General features: G+C 47.7%; 1 protein-coding gene across 1 annotated transcript in view; it reads right to left on the reverse strand.

Moving 5' to 3' along the window:
• Nucleotides 1-381: 381 nt before the first annotated feature.
• The window catches only part of angpt2b (angiopoietin 2b), a 53,409-nt gene continuing 36,085 nt past the window's right edge, over nt 382-17,705 (reverse strand). Inside the window, exons 7-9 of the mRNA XM_082961373.1 lie at nt 10,890-11,056; nt 4,159-4,289; nt 382-3,372 (exon numbers count right to left, since the gene is read on the reverse strand). Of these exons, the coding sequence (XP_082817499.1) occupies nt 3,212-3,372; nt 4,159-4,289; nt 10,890-11,056 (459 nt within the window). The 3' untranslated portion in view covers nt 382-3,211. The remainder of the gene's footprint in view (nt 3,373-4,158; nt 4,290-10,889; nt 11,057-17,705) is intronic.

A 17,705-nucleotide genomic window follows, 5' to 3' on the forward strand; every position in this document is an offset into this window, starting at 1 on the left:
GAAGGGGTCTGTTTTGACCTCTGTACTACCCTTAGAGAAGGGGTCTGTTTTGACCTCTGTAGTACCCTGAGAGAAGGGGTCTGTTTTGACCTCTGTACTACCCTTAGAGAAGGGGTCTGTTTTGACCTCTGTACTACCCTTAGAGAAGGGGTCTGTTTTGACCTCTGTAGTACCCTTAGAGAAGGGGTCTGTTTTGACCTCTGTAGTACCCTTAGAGAAGGGGTCTGTTTTGACCTCTGTAGTACCCTGAGCAGATCTCCTGGTGCTCTATGTAACACACTGGAAACAGTGATGAAGTACACGCAAACGTATTTGGAGTAGATGCTGCCAAAGACCGCTTTTTTCTTTTTAAAAATAATGATTTTTATTATATACAGTTGGGAAAGTAAATATGCTTGTAAAAACATGCATTTTTATGAGGATTATTATCTCTATTAAAAAAAGGTTTTACAATCATCTCTGAGTGGCAGAGCAGGAAACAGACAGAAAGAGTTTCCGTTAAAGTTCTCTAGACAGTTCAGCTTCAATAGACCATTATGCATCCATAACGTACACTGCCTTCAGAAAGTATTCACACCCCTTCTACTTTCCATATTTTGTTGTTGTTACAGCCTGAATTAAAAAAAAAAATATTAAATTGAGATTTTGTGTCACACTGTGTCATAATGTCAAAGTGGAATTATGTTTTTCGAAATTTTTACAAATTAAATATACATGAAAAGTCAATATTGTAAGTATTCAAACCCTTTGTTATGGCAAGCCTAAATAAGTTCAGGAGCAAGAATGTGCTTAACAAGTTGCATGAACTCGCTGTGCAATAATAGTGTTTAACATGATTGTTGAATGACTACCTCATCTCTGTACACCACACATACAATTATCTGTAAGGTCCCTCAGTCGAGCTGTGAATTTCAAACACACATTCAACCACAAAGACCAGGGAGGTTTTCCAATGCCTCGCAAAGAAGGGCTCCTATTGGTAGATGGGTACAAAATGAAGTAGACATTTGAATATGCCTTTGAGCATGGTGAAGTTATTAATGACAGTGTGGATGGTGTATCAATACACCCAGTCACTACAAAGATACAGGCGTCCTTCCTAACTCAGTTGCCAGAGAGGAAGGAAACGGCTCAGGGATTTAACCATGAGGTCAATGGTGACTTTAAAACAGTTACAGAGTTTAATGGCTGTGATAGAAAACTGAGGATGGATCAACAACATTGTAATTACTCCACTCTAACCTGTAAATTAGATTAGTATTGAAAATAATAAAAAATATTCCAAAATATGTTTGCAACAAGGCACTAAAGTAATATTGCAAAAAATGTGGCAAAGAAATTAACTTTTTGCCCTGACTACAAAGAGTGTGTGGGGAAAATCCAATTCAACACATTACTGAGTACCACTCTCCATATTTTCAAGCATAGTGGTGGCTGCATCATGTTATGGGTATGTTTGTAATATTTAAGGACTGGGGAGTTTTTCAGGATAAATGGAATGGAGCAAAGCACAGGAACAAACCTGTTTCAGTCTGCTTTCCAACAGACACTGGGAGACAAGTTTACCTTTCAGCAGGACAATAACCTAAACCACAAGGCCAAATCTACACTGGAGTTGCTAACCAAGATGAATGTGAATGTTCCTGAGTGGCCAAGTTACAGTTTGGACTTAAATCTACTTGAAAATCTACGGCAAGACGTGAAAATGGTTATCTAGCAATGATCAACAGCCAATTTGCCAGAGCTTGAAGAAGTTTGAAAAGAATACTGGGTGTGGAAAGCTCTTAAAGACTTTCCCAGAAAGACTCACAGCTGTAATCGATGCCAAAGGTGCTTCTACAAAGTATTGACTTAGGGGTTTGAATACTTATGTAAATTTGATATTTCTTTATTTAATTTTCCAAAAATTTGCTACAATTTCTAAAAACATATTTTCACTTTGTCATTATGGGGCATTGTGTCATTATGGGGCATTGTGTGTACATAGATGGGTGGGAGAGTATGGAGGGAGAGCATGGAGGGAGAGCATGGAGGGAGAGCACGGAGGGAGAGCACGGAGGGAGAGCACGGAGGGAGAGCACGGTGGGAGAGTACGGAGGGAGAGCACGGATGGAGAGTACGGAGGGAGAGCACGGAGGGAGAGCACGGAGGGAGAGCACGGAGGGAGAGCACGGTGGGAGAGTACGGAGGGAGAGCACGGAGGGAGAGCACGGAGGGAGAGCACGGTGGGAGAGCACGGAGGGAGAGCACGGAGGGAGAGCACGGAGGGAGAGCACGGTGGGAGAGCACGGTGGGAGAGCACGGAGGGAGAGCACGGAGGGAGAGCACGGAGGGAGAGCACGGAGGGAGAGCACGGAGGGAGTGTCATTATGGTGTGTGCATAGATGGGTGTGAAAAAATATGTTTAATCCATTTAGTATTCAAGCTGTAACAAAGTCTGGAATAAGTCAAGGGAATACTCTCTGAAGTCACAGTGCGTACAATTACATTAGAAAACACATGTTTATGTTGTAAGCCTATGTGCCATTTTAGTGGGAAAAATATCTATAACAGATTTATAAAAACATCTTTTTATTTTAAAAAAAAAATTTAATACCCCTTTTTCTCTCCAATTTCGTGGTGTCCAATTGGTAGTTACAGTCTTGTCTCATCGCTGCAACTCCCGTACGGACTCAGGAGAGGCGAAGGTCGAGAGCCATGCGTCCTCTGAAACACAACCCAACCAAGCCGCACTGCTTCTTGACACAATGCCCTCTTAACCTGGAAGCCAGCCGCATCAATGTGTCGGAGGAAACACTGCACACCTGGTGACTGTATCAGCGTGCACTGCGCCTGGCCCGCCACAGGAGTCGCTAGAGCGCGATGGGACAAGGACATCCCAAACCCTCCCTAAACCGGACGACGCTGGGCCAATTGCGCGCCGCCCCATGGGTCTCCCGGTCGCGGCCGGCTGCCACAGAGCCTGGACTCGAACCCAGAATTTCTAGTGACACTGCCTTAGACCACTGCGCCACTCGGGAGACCAACAGAATACATTTTTGGAGAAAAAAAAAATCATTTTGAAAATGTCCATCAATCAAACATTTCTAAAATCTCCACTCAAATGTCTGTCAAACTTCATTATTCGCTCATCAGTCAGTAATTTAGTCAGTCAGGGTGATGTCATCAGTCGCTTCCCGCTGAAATCATCAGCTGTCGCAGCTGTTATCCCTCAGAAGCCTGCGGGTCGAACCATCATGGTCGTCACGGTAGCCATGAGGCTGGCGCCCTTCCAGTAGTACCACTTGATGCCGTTGTAACGGACCACGTTGGAGACGCCAGCGTAGTAGATACCATTCAGGTTGGAGGGACCACACGCCTCGAACCACCAACCTAGTGGAGAGGGGAGAGGTCAGGGATTAGAGGTCAGGGGTCAGGAAGAGAGAGGTCACTGGGGCCAACACGCCTCGAACCACCAACCTAGTGGAGAGGGGAGAGGTCAGGGATTAGAGGTCAGGGGTCAGGAAGAGAGAGGTCACTGGGGCCAACACGCCTCGAACCACCAACCTAGTGGAGAGGGGAGAGGTCAGGGGTTAGAGATCAGGGGTCAGGAAGAGAGAGGGCAGAGGGACGACACGCCTCAAACCACCAACCTAGTGGAGAGGGGAGAGGTCAGGGGTTAGAGGTCAGGGGTCAGGAAGAGAGAGGGCAGAGGGACCACACGCCTCAAACCACCGACCTAGCGACCTAGTGTGGTCAATGGTCAAAGGTCATAAAAAGTGATTTCATGTAGGTTCATGTACAACTTTACATGTGGATGAAACAGGAAGTGAGAGGAAAGATAGATATAAAGTAGGGAAAGAGAAAAAGATGAAACAGGAAGTGAGAGGAAAGATAGATAGAAAGTAGGGAAAGAGAGAAAGATGAAACAGGAAGTGAGAGGAAAGATAGATAGAAAGTAGGGAAAGAGAGCAAGATGAAACAGGAAGTGAGAGGAAAGATAGATAGAAAGTAGGGAAAGATGAAACAGGAAGTGAGAGGAAAGATAGATAGAAAGTAGGGAAAGAGAGAAAGATGAAGCAGGAAGTGAGAGGAAGGATGAAACAGGAAGTGAGAGGAAAGATGAAACAGGAAGTGAGAGGAAAGATGAAACAGGAAGTGAGAGGAAAAGATAAATACCTCCAGAAGACATCTGGGCACACTTGCAGGAGCAGCGGTCGTTGTCTCGGTCCTTGGTGCTGAACTGGGTGCCAGGCTGGGTCAGGCTACTGGTGCGGCCAGCAGTACCACTGAACCCCTGGGCATGGAGACTGGGAGAGGGAACGGACCAGAACTGTCAACACATAGGGCCCGTTTTCCAGACCCAGATTAAGTCGGTTCAAATCAAATCAAAATGTATTGGTCGCGTGCACATATTTGCAGATGTTTTTGTAGGTGCAGCTAAATGCTTGTGTTTCTAGCTCCAACAGCGTCGTAATACCAAGAAGGATGAACCAGGACTAGAATACAGTATATACATATAAAGTGGGTAAAACAGTATGTAAACCATTTTAAAGTGACCAGTGTTTCATGACTCTATGTGCATAGGGACAGCAGTCTTTAAGGTGCAGGGTAGAGTACTGGGTGGTGGCCGGCTAGAACAGTGGGTAAGGTTTAGCAGTCTGATGGGCTGGAGATGGGAAAAGAAAGAGGCCCGGCTAGTGGAGACTGGAATGTGTTCCCGGGATTCATCCCGACGGCATTGAGGAGTTTACCACCTCAGTCATCAGCCTCAATAATAAGTGCATCGACGACGTCGTCCCCACAGTGATCGTACGTACATATCCAAACCAGAAGCCATGGATTATAGGCAGCATCCGCACTGATCTAAAGGCTAGAGCTGCTGCTTTCAAGGAGCAGGACACTAATCTGAACAATTATAATAAATTCTGCTACACCCTCTGACAAACCATCAAACAGGCAAAGCATCAATACAGGACTAAAATCAAATTTGAATCCTACTGCACTTGCTCTGACACTCGACGGATGTGGCAGGGCTTGCAAACTATCAGGTATTACAAAGAGAAACTCAGCCACGAGCTGCACAGTGACGCGAGCCTACCAGATGAGCTAAATGCCTTCTATGCTCGCTTCGAGGCAAGCAACACTGAACCATGCATGACAGCACCAGCCATTCCGGACGACTGTGTGAGTAAGCCCTTTAAACAGGTCAACATTTCCAAGAACGCAGGGCCAGTTGGATTAGCAGGACACGTACTCAGAACATGCGCTGACCAGCTGGCAATTGTCTTAACTGACATTTCCAACCTCTCCCTGACCCAGTCTGTAATACCAACATGTTTCAAGCAGACCACCATAGTCCCTGTGTCCAAGAATGTCAAGGCAACCTTCCTAAATGACTATTGCTCTGTAGCACTCACATATGTAGCATGAAATGCTTTGAAAGGCTGGTCATGGCTCAGATCAGCATCATCACCCCAGACACCATGTATCCACTCCAATTTGCATACCGCCCAAACAGATCCACAGATGACGCAATCTCTATACACTCCACACTGCCCTTTCCCACCTGGACAACAGGAACACCTATGTGAGAATGCTGTTCATTGACTGCAGCTCAGTGTTCAACACCATAGTGCCCACAACGCTCATCACTAAGCTGAGGATCCTGGGACTAAACATCTCCCTCTGAGGACTCCTCATTCTCCCCTCCCTCCTCCCCTCCTCTTCTCTCTCCTCTTCCTCCTCCCTCTCCTCTTCCTCCTCCCTCTCCTCTTCCTCCTCCCTCTCCTCTTCCTCCTCCCTCTCCTCTTCCTCCTCCCTCTCCTCTACCTCCCTCTCCTCTAACTCCTCCTCCCCCCCTCCTCCCCCCCTCCTCCTCCCTCTCATCTTCCTCCTCCTCTCCTCCTTCGTCTTCTTCCTCATCCCCCTCTCCTCCTCCTCCTCCTACCCTCCTCATTCTCCTCCTCCTCTTCTGTTCCTCTCCTCCTGTCATTCTGTCTTGTTAGTACTAGACTCTAGGTTGATTGTCTGTGGTGGGGCTCAATGAGGGACCTCTGTTACGTCCCAAATAGTACCCAATTCCCTTTATAGTGTTCCATACAGAGGTGAGGACCACACTACACAGGGCTGGAGGGTGGGTGGATGTTGCTGGAGAAAGGGGGATGTTGGCAGATTTAAGGCTGGGGAAAAGGAGCTCTGGCTAGGGTGGAGGCTAGGAGAGGAGGCTGGGGAGTGGGCTATGGAAGAATGGGAGGGCAAACTGGCTTGGCTAGCTAAAGGAGTGATTGAGAGAAGAGGTTCAACTGTTCTGGCTATGGGGAGTGACTGAGAGAAGGGGTTAAGTGTTACATTGGCTATAGGGAGCTATAGCTATAGATCTGGCTGTAGGGAAGTCCTAGAGAGAAATGACTGCCTTGGCTATATAGAAGTCATACATAGAGAAGGAGCTACCTTGGCTGGGAAGGAATAGGCTAAGGGGTCTGAGACTGCCTTAGCTACAGGGACAGATGGGAGAGGGGGCTGGCTATGGGTCTGAATGCCTTAGTTACAGGGACAGATGGGAGAGGAGCCTGGCTATGGGTCTGACTGCCTTAGTTACAGGGACAGATGGGAGAGGAGCCTGGCTAAGGGGTCTGAGACTGCCTTAGCTACAGGGACAGATGGGAGAGGAGCCTGGCTATGGGTCTGACTGCCTTAGCTACAGGGACAGATGGGAGAGGGGGCTGGCTATGGGTCTGAATGCCTTAGTTACAGGGACAGATGGAAGAGGGGGCTGGCTAGGGATATGAGACTGCCTTAGCTACAGGGACAGATGGGAGAGGAGCCTGGCTATGGGTCTGACTGCCTTAGTTACAGGGACAGATGGGAGAGGAGCCTGGCTATGGGTCTGACTGCCTTAGTTACAGGGACAGATGGGAGAGGAGCCTGGCTATGGGTCTGACTGCCTTAGCTACAGGGACAGATGGGAGAGGGGGCTGGCTATGGGTCTGAATGCCTTAGTTACAGGGACAGATGGAAGAGGGGGCTGGCTAGGGATATGAGACTGCCTTAGCTACAGGGACAGATGGGAGAGGGGGCTGGCTATGGATATGAGACTGCCTTAGCTACAGGGACAGATGGGAGAGGGGGCTGGCTATGGGTCTGACTGCCTTAGTTACAGGGACAGATGGGAGAGGAGCCTGGCTATGGGTCTGAATGCCTTAGCTACAGGGACAGATGGGAGAGGAGCCTGGCTATGGGTCTGACTGCCTTAGCTACAGGGACAGATGTGAGAGGGGGCTGGCTATGGGTCTGAGACTGCCTTAGCTACAGGGACAGATGGGAGAGGGGGGCTGGAGAAGATGCTGCTTTGGCCTGGGAACACTGGGGGAAGGGTTGGGTGCCTTCCTTGGTTGGATGGTTGGAAGAAGCTGGGTTGGGTTGGGTGACCGGACTGGTCCAGAGCAGGGGTTACATATGGAAAAAGGGTTGCCTTCTAAGGAGAAGGATAGAGAATAGGTTTTATTGGCCAGAGAAAGCTAGAGAAGAGGTTTTATTAGCCAGAGAAAGCTTGAGAAGAGGTTTTATTGGCCAGAGAAAGCTAGAGAATAGGTTTTATTGGCCAGAGAAAGCTTGAGAAGAATTTGAATTAGCCAGAGAAAGCTTGAGAAGAGGTTTTATTGTCCAGAGAAAGCTAGAGAATAGGTTTTATTGGCCAGAGAAAGCTTGAGAACAGGTTGAATTAGCCAGAGAAAGCTTGAGAAGGGGATGCCTTGGCCGAGTAGGGGCTTCATTGGCTGGGTAAAAGCCTAGCACCACAGGCCTCTGGCTGGGGAGGTCCCTAAATAAACTCAACCCTGGAGGGGAAAACCAGCGGAGAGCCAGTATTCTCAGCATGATAATGAACCTAACACATACTCAACGAGGTGAAGTGGAGCGCTGCTCAGCAATAGTTGGCAACAGGTCTGAAAGCTCACCAACTCTAGCACCATTCAGGGGGCTTGCCACACAGAGTAGGATGAATATAGCGCCAAGACACTGAATGATTTTAGGTTATTTAAGGATAATTCTGGATTTAAATGTATAGGTAGTTTAGTAGGATTTTAGGTCATTTAAGGATGATCCTGGATCTAAATGCTTTAGTAGTGGAGAGAGAGACCACCACAGGGCTTTAGTAGTGGAGAGAGAGACCACCACAGGGCTTTAGTAGTGGAGAGAGAGAGACCACCACAGGGCTTTAGTAGGAGAGAGAGACCACCACAGGGCTTTAGTAGGAGAGAGCGAGAGAGACCACCATAGGGCTTTAGTAGTGGAGAGAGACCACAATAGGGCTTTAGTAGTGGAGAGAGAGACCACCACAGGGCTTTAGTAGTGGAGAGAGAGAGACCACCACAGGGCTTTAGTAGGAGAGAGAGACCACCATAGGGCTTTAGTAGTGGAGAGAGACCACCATAGGGCTTTAGTAGTGGAGAGAGACCACCATAAGGCTTTAGTAGTGGAGAGAGACCACCATAGGGCTTTAGTAGTGGAGAGAGACCACCATAGGGCTTTAGTAGTGGAGAGAGACCACCATAGGGCTTTAGTAGTGGAGAGAGAGAGAGAGACCACCATAGGGCTTTAGTAGTGGAGAGAGAGACCACCATAGGGCTTTAGTAGTGGAGAGAGAGACCACCATAGGGCTTTAGTAGTGGAGAGAGAGAGAGACCACCACAGGGCTTTAGTAGTGGAGAGAGAGAGACCACCATAGGGCTTTAGTAGTGGAGAGAGAGAGACCACCACAGGGCTTTAGTAGTGGAGAGAGAGAGACCACCATAGGGCTTTAGTAGTGGAGAGAGAGAGAGACCACCACAGGGCTTTAGTAGTGGAGAGAGACCACCATAGGGCTTTAGTAGTGGAGAGAGAGAGAGACCACCACAGGGCTTTAGTAGTGGAGAGAGAGAGAGACCACCACAGGGCTTTAATAGTGGAGAGAGACCACCATAGGGCTTTAGTAGTGGAGAGAGAGACCACCATAGGGCTTTAGTAGTGGAGAGAGACCACCATAGGGCTTTAGTAGTGGAGAGAGAGACCACCATAGGGCTTTAGTAGTGGAGAGAGACCACCATAGGGCTTTAGTAGTGGAGAGAGAGAGAGACCACCACAGGGCTTTAGTAGTGGAGAGAGAGAGAGACCACCACAGGGCTTTAGTAGTGGAGAGAGAGACCGCCATAGGGCTTTAGTAGTGGAGAGAGAGACCACTGTAGGGCTTTAGTAGTGGAGAGAGAGAGAGTCCACCATAGGGCTTTAGTAGTGGAGAGAGAGAGAGACCACCATAGGGCTTTAGTAGTGGAGAGAGAGACCACCATAGGGCTTTAGTAGTGGAGAGAGAGACCACCATAGGGCTTTAGTAGTGGAGAGAGAGACCACTGTAGGGCTTTAGTAGTGGAGAGAGAGAGAGTCCACCATAGGGCTTTAGTAGTGGAGAGAGAGAGACCACCATAGGGCTTTAGTAGTGGAGAGAGAGACCACCATAGGGCTTTAGTAGTGGAGAGAGAGACCACCATAGGGCTTTAGTAGTGGAGAGAGACCACCATAGGGCTTTAGTAGTGGAGAGAGAGAGAGACCACCATAGGGCTTTAGTAGTGGAGAGAGAGAGAGTCCACCATAGGGCTTTAGTAGTGGAGAGAGAGAGCACCTTAGGGCTTTAGTAGTGGAGAGAGATACCACCATAGGGCTTTAGTATTGGAGAGAGAGAGACCACTGTAGGGCTTTAGTAGTGGAGAGAGAGAGACCACCATAGGGCTTTAGTAGTGGAGAGAGAGAGAGTCCACCACAGGGCTTTAGTAGTGGAGAGAGAGAGAGACCACCACAGGGCTTTAGTAGTGGAGAGAGAGAGAGAGACCACCATAGGGCTTTAGTAGTGGAGAGAGAGAGAGAGACCACCATAGGGCTTTAGTAGTGGAGAGAGAGAGAGAGACCACCATAGGGCTTTAGTAGTGGAGAGAGAGAGAGAGACCACCATAGGGCTTTAGTAGTGGAGAGAGAGAGACCACCATAGGGCTTTAGTAGTGGAGAGAGACCACCATAGGGCTTTAGTAGTGGAGAGAGAGAGAGACCACCACAGGGCTTTAGTAGTGGAGAGAGAGAGCACCTTAGGGCTTTAGTAGTGGAGAGAGAGAGCACCTTAGGGCTTTGTTAGTGGAGAGATCTGATTGAGACATAGCTCTAAGAGGTTTTAACATGACAGAAGAGTTTTAACACAATATTAAGACTGATTGCTGGTGTTTTTTGGAGGATAAAATCTCACTTAGTGTAAGTGGCTGTTTAACACGATTAACTGTGATGACATGTGAGATATGGACAGTACATCACTGGGGCTAAGCTTCCTGCCATCCAGGACCTCTACACCAGGCGGTGTCAGAGGAAGACCCAAACAATTGTCAAAGACTCCAGCCACCCAAGTCATAGACTGTTCTCTCTGCTAGCGCACGTCCAAGCGGTACCGATGCGCCAGGTCTGTAACCAACAGGACCATGAACAACTTCCACCCCCAAAGACATAAGACTGATAAATAGCTAGTTAACCAATAGCTACCCGGGCTACCTGCATTGACTCATCACTGCTAATGTTTACTAATGTTTACTATCTATCCTGTTGCCTAGCTACTTTATATACTACAGACAGTATCTACCTCAATTACCTCATACCCCAGCATATCGACTCGGTACTGGTACACCTAGAGATCGCTAGTTATCGTTACTTATTGTGTTACTCAAAAATGTATTTATTCCTTATGTTTTTTATTTATCTTTCTTTCTCTCTGCATTTTTTCGTGAGGTAAACATTTCACTGTTAGTCCACACAGTTTTTGAAGCATGTGACAAATAACGTTTGATTTGATTTGACTCTCGGCCTTCCCTGCTGTGGGATGGTGCATTGCATGCTGGTACCTGTAGTTTTTGTCCTCTGCGTCTATGTAGAAGTGATCGTAGTGAGAGTAGGCCTCGTTCCCATCGTCATCCTTCAGCTGCACCTGGAGACTGTACTCCTGGGAGCTGGTCAGCAGATGGATGAGGTCATTTCCTGCCCAGTGCTCTCCCGAGGGATCTCCAAAACCCTGCAACGGGTACGGTTAGAGAAAGAGGACAAACTGAACGAAGGGTCATATGACTAACGTCGCTTCAGAGGGTACAGATGACATCAACAGAGAAGTGTTAAGACGTAAATGTCATTCTACCGTTGAGACGGATGAAGAGACATGAGGGATGTTGTGAGTGAAGAGATAAATGATTTTGACTGAGGAACGCAAACGTTAATATCTTGATAACTGCTGACAATCCCTCTCTGACCTACTACAGACCGTTAGTCCCTGTATATCTGGTATATCTCTGAACTACTACAGACCGTTGGTCCCTGAATATCTGGTATATCTCTGACCTACTACAGACCGTTAGTCCCTGTATATCTGGTATATCTCTGACCTACTACAGACCGTTAGTCCTTGTATATCTCTGAACTACTACAGACCGTTAGTCCCTGTATATCTGGTATATCTCAGACCTACTACAGACCGTTAGTCCCTGTATATCTCTGAACTACTACAGACCGTTAGTCCCTGTATATCTGGTATATCTCTGACCTACTACAGACCGTTAGTCCCTGTATATCTCTGACCTACTACAGACCGTTGGTCCCTGTATATCTGGTATATCTCAGACCTACTACAGACCGTTAGTCCCTGTATATCTCTGACCTACTACAGACCGTTAGTCCCTGTATATCTGGTATATCTCTGACCTACTACTGACCGTAGGTCCCTGTATATCTGGTATATCTCTGACCTACTACTGACCGTTAGTCCCTGTATATCTCTGAACTACTACAGACCGTTAGTCCCTGTATATCTGGTATATCTCTGACCTACTACAGACCGTTAGTCCCTGTATATCTGGTATATCTCTGACCTACTACTGACCGTTAGTCCCTGTATATCTCTGAACTACTACAGACCGTTAGTCCCTGTATATCTGGTATATCTCTGACCTACTACTGACCGTTAGTCCCTGTATATCTCTGAACTACTACAGACCGTTAGTCCCTGTATATCTGGTATATCTCTGACCTACTACAGACCGTTAGTCCCTGTATATCTGGTATATCTCTGACCTACTACTGACCGTTAGTCCTTGTATATCTCTGAACTACTACAGACCGTTAGTCCCTGTATATCTGGTATATCTCTGACCTACTACTGACCGTTAGTCCCTGTATATCTCTGAACTACTACAGACCGTTAGTCCCTGTATATCTGGTATATCTCTGACCTACTACAGACCGTTAGTCCCTGTATATCTGGTATATCTCTGACCTACTACAGACCGTTAGTCCCTGTATATCTCTGACCTACTACAGACCGTTAGTCCCTGTATATCTGGTATATCTCTGACCTACTACTGACCGTTAGTCCCTGTATATCTGGTTTATCTCAGACAAGCTCGTTGTAATGCCTTTTAAAGAGCACCTCTGCTACTAAACAGACTATTTTTGAACATTCCAACAGATGGCTAAACATCTCTATAGCGAAACATTCTCTCTGCGGTCTCTCTGCGGTCTCTCTGCGGTCTCTGTCTCTCTGCGGTCTCTGTCTCTCTGCGGTCTCTGTCTCTCTGCGGACTCTGTCTCTCTGCGGACTCTGTCTCTCTGCGAGCTCTCTGCGAGCTCTCTGCGGTCTCTGTCTCTCTGCGGCCTCTGTCTCTCTGCGGCCTCTGTCTCTCTGCGGCCTCTGTCTCTCTGCGGCCTCTGTCTCTCTGCGGCCTCTGTCTCTCTGCGGCCTCTGTCTCTCTGCGGCCTCTGTCTCTCTGCGGCCTCTGTCTCTCTGCGAGCTCTCTGCGAGCTCTCTGCGAGCTCTCTGCAGCCTCGTGGTCTCTCTGCGGTCTCTGTCTCTCTGCGGTCTCTGTCTCTCTGCGGTCTCTGTCTCTCTGCGACTCTGTCTCTCTGCGATCTCTGTCTCTCTGCGTGCTCTGTTTCTCTGTGGTCTCTCTGTGATCTCTGTCTCTCTGCGAGCTCTCTGCGGTCTCGTGGTCTCTCTGCGGTCTCTGTCTCTCTGTTTCTCTGTGGTCTCTGTCTCTCTGTCTCTCTGTGGCCTCTGTCTCTCTGTCGCCTCTGTCTCTCTGTCGCCTCTGTCTCTCTGTCGCCTCTGTCTCTCTGTCGCCTCTGTCTCTCTGTCGCCTCTGTCTCTCTGTCGCCTCTGTCTCTCTGTCGCCTCTGTCTCTCTGTCGCCTCTGTCTCTCTGTCGCCTCTGTCTCTCTGTCGCCTCTGTCTCTCTGCGAGCTCGTGGTCTCTCTGCGAGCTCGTGGTCTCTCTGTGGTCTCTGTCTCTCTGTCTCTCTGTCTCTCTGTCTCTCTGTCTCTCTGTCTCTGTGGTCTCTGTCTCTCTGTGGTCTCTGTTTCTCTGCGGTTTCGTGGTCTCTCTGTGGCCTCTGTCTCTCTGTGGCCTCTGTCTCTCTGTGGCCTCTGTCTCTCTGTGGCCTCTGTCTCTCTGTGGCCTCTGTCTCTCTGTGGCCTCTGTCTCTCTGCGGTCTCGTGGTCTCTCTGTGGTCTCTGTCTCTCTGTTTCTCTGTGGCCTCTGTGGTCTCTGCGGCCTCTGTCTCTCTGTGGTCTCTGTTTCTCTGTGGCCTCTGTCTCTCTGCGGTTTCGTGGTCTCTCTGTGGTCTCTGTCTCTCTGTGGCCTCTGTCTCTCTGTGGTCTCGTGGTCTCTCTGTGGTCTCTGTCTCTCTGTTTCTCTGTGGCCTCTGTTTCTCTGTGGCCTCTGCGGTCTCGTGGTCTCTCTGTGGTCTCTGTGGTCTCTATTTCTCTGTGGTCTCTGGCTGCCAGCTCTTGTTGGTTACGTGAACGTGAAGATATGAATGAGGTCTGGGAGCGTTTACTGTCTGTCCAGAAGGTCCTGATTTTAGTCTAACACACACACACACACACACACACACACACACACACACACACACACACACACACACACACACACACACACACACACACACACACACACACACACACACACACACACACACACACACACACACACACACACACACACACACACACACACACGTTATCTTCCGTCTACAGAGGCTCCGTACTCCCACGCTCTAACTGGGGCCAAATATTTATCATCCACTTGTGAAAATATTGTTTTTTTTGAGAAAAATATATTGAAAAAAGCATGTTTGCGGCGCGATCGTTGTCCTTTGACTATTCCATTTCCAAACCAAACAATGAATCTGCTGCAGAAGGAAGGTGAATCAGCACTACTCGTTTAATCAAACAGCCAGAGTTTCTCGTTTCCTCAGGCTGTGATTTTAAATCAAGGATCTCAAAGAGAATCATGCATTTCCATTCTGTGTGTAGTTTCTGTATATCATGACTATTGATGGCAGTGAGAACATCAAAAGATAAGTTTGTGCTGAGTGTTGGACAACATTGCGATTAAGTCCAAAATGTCCCCGCCATTCCCTATACAGTGCACTACTTTTGACCTGAGTCCTATGGGCCACCTATGAACCCTGGTTAAAAGTAGTGCACTATATAGGGAGACGGGTGGCATTTGGGACACCAGTGGGATTTCCCTACTAAAGCAGGATCTGAAGCTGGGACAAATAGCCGTCCTTTAGTAGTGGTTGTGATCCTGTTAACTAGTCTCTCTAACCCCCAGAACTCTACATGGGATCTCTACTGATCCTGTTAACTAGTCTCTCTAACCCCCAGGACTCTACATGGTGGGATTTCTACTGATCCTGTTAACTAGTCTCTCTAACCCCCAGTACTCTACATGGTGGGATCTCTACTGATCCTGTTAACTAGTCTCTCTAACCCCCAGTACTCTACATGGGATCTCTACTGATCCTGTTAACTAGTCTCTATAACCCCCAGTACTCTACATGGTGGGATCTCTACTGATCCTCTTAACTAGTCTCTCTAACCCCCAGTACTCTACATGGGATCTCTACTGACCCTGTTAACTAGTCTCTCTAACCCCCAGTACTCTACATGGGATCTCTACTGATCCTGTTAACTAGTCTCTCTAACCCCCAGTACTCTACATGGGATCTCTACTGATCCTGTTAACTAGTCTCTCTAACCCCCAGTACTCTACATGGGATCTCTACTGACCCTGTTAACTAGTCTCTCTAACCCCCAGAACTCTACATGGTGGGATCTCTACTGATCCTGTTAACTAGTCTCTCTAACCCCCAGTACTCTACATGGGATCTCTACTGATCCTGTTAACTAGTCTCTCTAACCCCCAGTACTCTACATGGTGGGATCTCTACTGATCCTGTTAACTAGTCTCTCTAACCCCCAGTACTCTACATGGGATCTCTACTGACCCTGTTAACTAGTCTCTCTAACCCCCAGTACTCTACATGGGATCTCTACTGATCCTGTTAACTAGTCTCTCTAACCCCCAGTACTCTACATGGGATCTCTACTGATCCTGTTAACTAGTCTCTCTAACCCCCAGTACTCTACATGGTGGGATCTCTACTGACCCTGTTAACTAGTCTCTCTAACCCCCAGTACTCTACATGGTGGGATCTCTACTGATCCTGTTAACTAGTCTCTCTAACCCCCAGTACTCTACATGGTGGGATCTCTACTGATCCTGTTAACTAGTCTCTCTAACCCCCAGTACTCTACATGGTGGGATCTCTACTGACCCTGTTAACTAGTCTCTCTAACCCCCAGTACTCTACATGGTGGGATCTCTACTGATCCTCTTAACTAGTCTCTCTAACCCCCAGTACTCTACATGGTGGGATCTCTACTGATCCTCTTAACTAGTCTCTCTAACCCCCAGTACTCTACATGGGATCTCTACTGATCCTGTTAACTAGTCTCTCTAACCCCCAGTACTCTACATGGGATCTCTACTGATCCTGTTAACTAGTCTCTCTAACCCCCAGTACTCTACATGGGATCTCTACTGATCCTGTTAACTAGTCTCTCTAACCCCCACTACTCTACATGGGATCTCTACTGATCCTGTTAACTAGTCTCTCTAACCCCCAGTACTCTACATGGTGGGATCTCTACTGATCCTGTTAACTAGTCTCTCTAACCCCCAGAACTCTACATGGGATCTCTACTGATCCTGTTAACTAGTCTCTCTAACCCCCAGAACTCTACATGGGATCTCTACTGATCCTGTTAACTAGTCTCTCTAACCCCCAGAACTCTACATGGGATCTCTACTGATCCTGTTAACTAGTCTCTCTAACCCCCAGTACTCTACATGGTGGGATCTCTACTGATCCTGTTAACTAGTCTCTCTAACCCCCAGTACTCTACATGGTGGGATCTCTACTGACCCTGTTAACTAGTCTCTCTAACCCCCAGTACTCTACATGGGATCTCTACTGATCCTGTTAACTAGTCTCTCTAACCCCCAGTACTCTACATGGGATCTCTACTGATCCTGTTAACTAGTCTCTCTAACCCCCAGTACTCTACATGGTGGGATCTCTACTGACCCTGTTAACTAGTCTCTCTAACCCCCAGTACTCTACATGGTGGGATCTCTACTGATCCTGTTAACTAGTCTCTCTAACCCCCAGTACTCTACATGGTGGGATCTCTACTGATCCTGTTAACTAGTCTCTCTAACCCCCAGTACTCTACATGGGATCTCTACTGATCCTGTTAACTAGTCTCTCTAACCCCCAGTACTCTACATGGTGGGATCTCTACTGATCCTCTTAACTAGTCTCTCTAACCCCCAGTACTCTACATGGTGGGATCTCTACTGATCCTCTTAACTAGTCTCTCTAACCCCCAGTACTCTACATGGGATCTCTACTGATCCTGTTAACTAGTCTCTCTAACCCCCAGTACTCTACATGGGATCTCTACTGATCCTGTTAACTAGTCTCTCTAACCCCCAGTACTCTACATGGGATCTCTACTGATCCTGTTAACTAGTCTCTCTAACCCCCACTACTCTACATGGGATCTCTACTGATCCTGTTAACTAGTCTCTCTAACCCCCAGTACTCTACATGGTGGGATCTCTACTGATCCTGTTAACTAGTCTCTCTAACCCCCAGAACTCTACATGGGATCTCTACTGATCCTGTTAACTAGTCTCTCTAACCCGCAGAACTCTACATGGGATCTCTACTGATCCTGTTAACTAGTCTCTCTAACCCCCAGTACTCTACATGGTGGGATCTCTACTGATCCTGTTAACTAGTCTCTCTAACCCCCAGTACTCTACATGGTGGGATCTCTACTGACCCTGTTAACTAGTCTCTCTAACCCCCAGTACTCTACATGGGATCTCTACTGATCCTGTTAACTAGTCTCTCTAACCCCCAGTACTCTACATGGGATCTCAACTGATCCTGTTAACTAGTCTCTCTAACCCCCAGTACTCTACATGGTGGGATCTCTACTGACCCTGTTAACTAGTCTCTCTAACCCCCAGTACTCTACATGGTGGGATCTCTACTGATCCTGTTAACTAGTCTCTCTAACCCCCAGTACTCTACATGGTGGGATCTCTACTGATCCTGTTAACTAGTCTCTCTAACCCCCAGTACTCTACATGGTGGGATCTCTACTGACCCTGTTAACTAGTCTCTCTAACCCCCAGTACTCTACATGGTGGGATCTCTACTGATCCTCTTAACTAGTCTCTCTAACCCCCAGTACTCTACATGGTGGGATCTCTACTGATCCTCTTAACTAGTCTCTCTAACCCCCAGTACTCTA

This window comes from Salmo salar, chromosome 14 (assembly GCF_965601325.2).
Source record: "Salmo salar chromosome 14, fSalSal1, whole genome shotgun sequence".
NCBI lineage: Eukaryota > Metazoa > Chordata > Actinopteri > Salmoniformes > Salmonidae > Salmo > Salmo salar.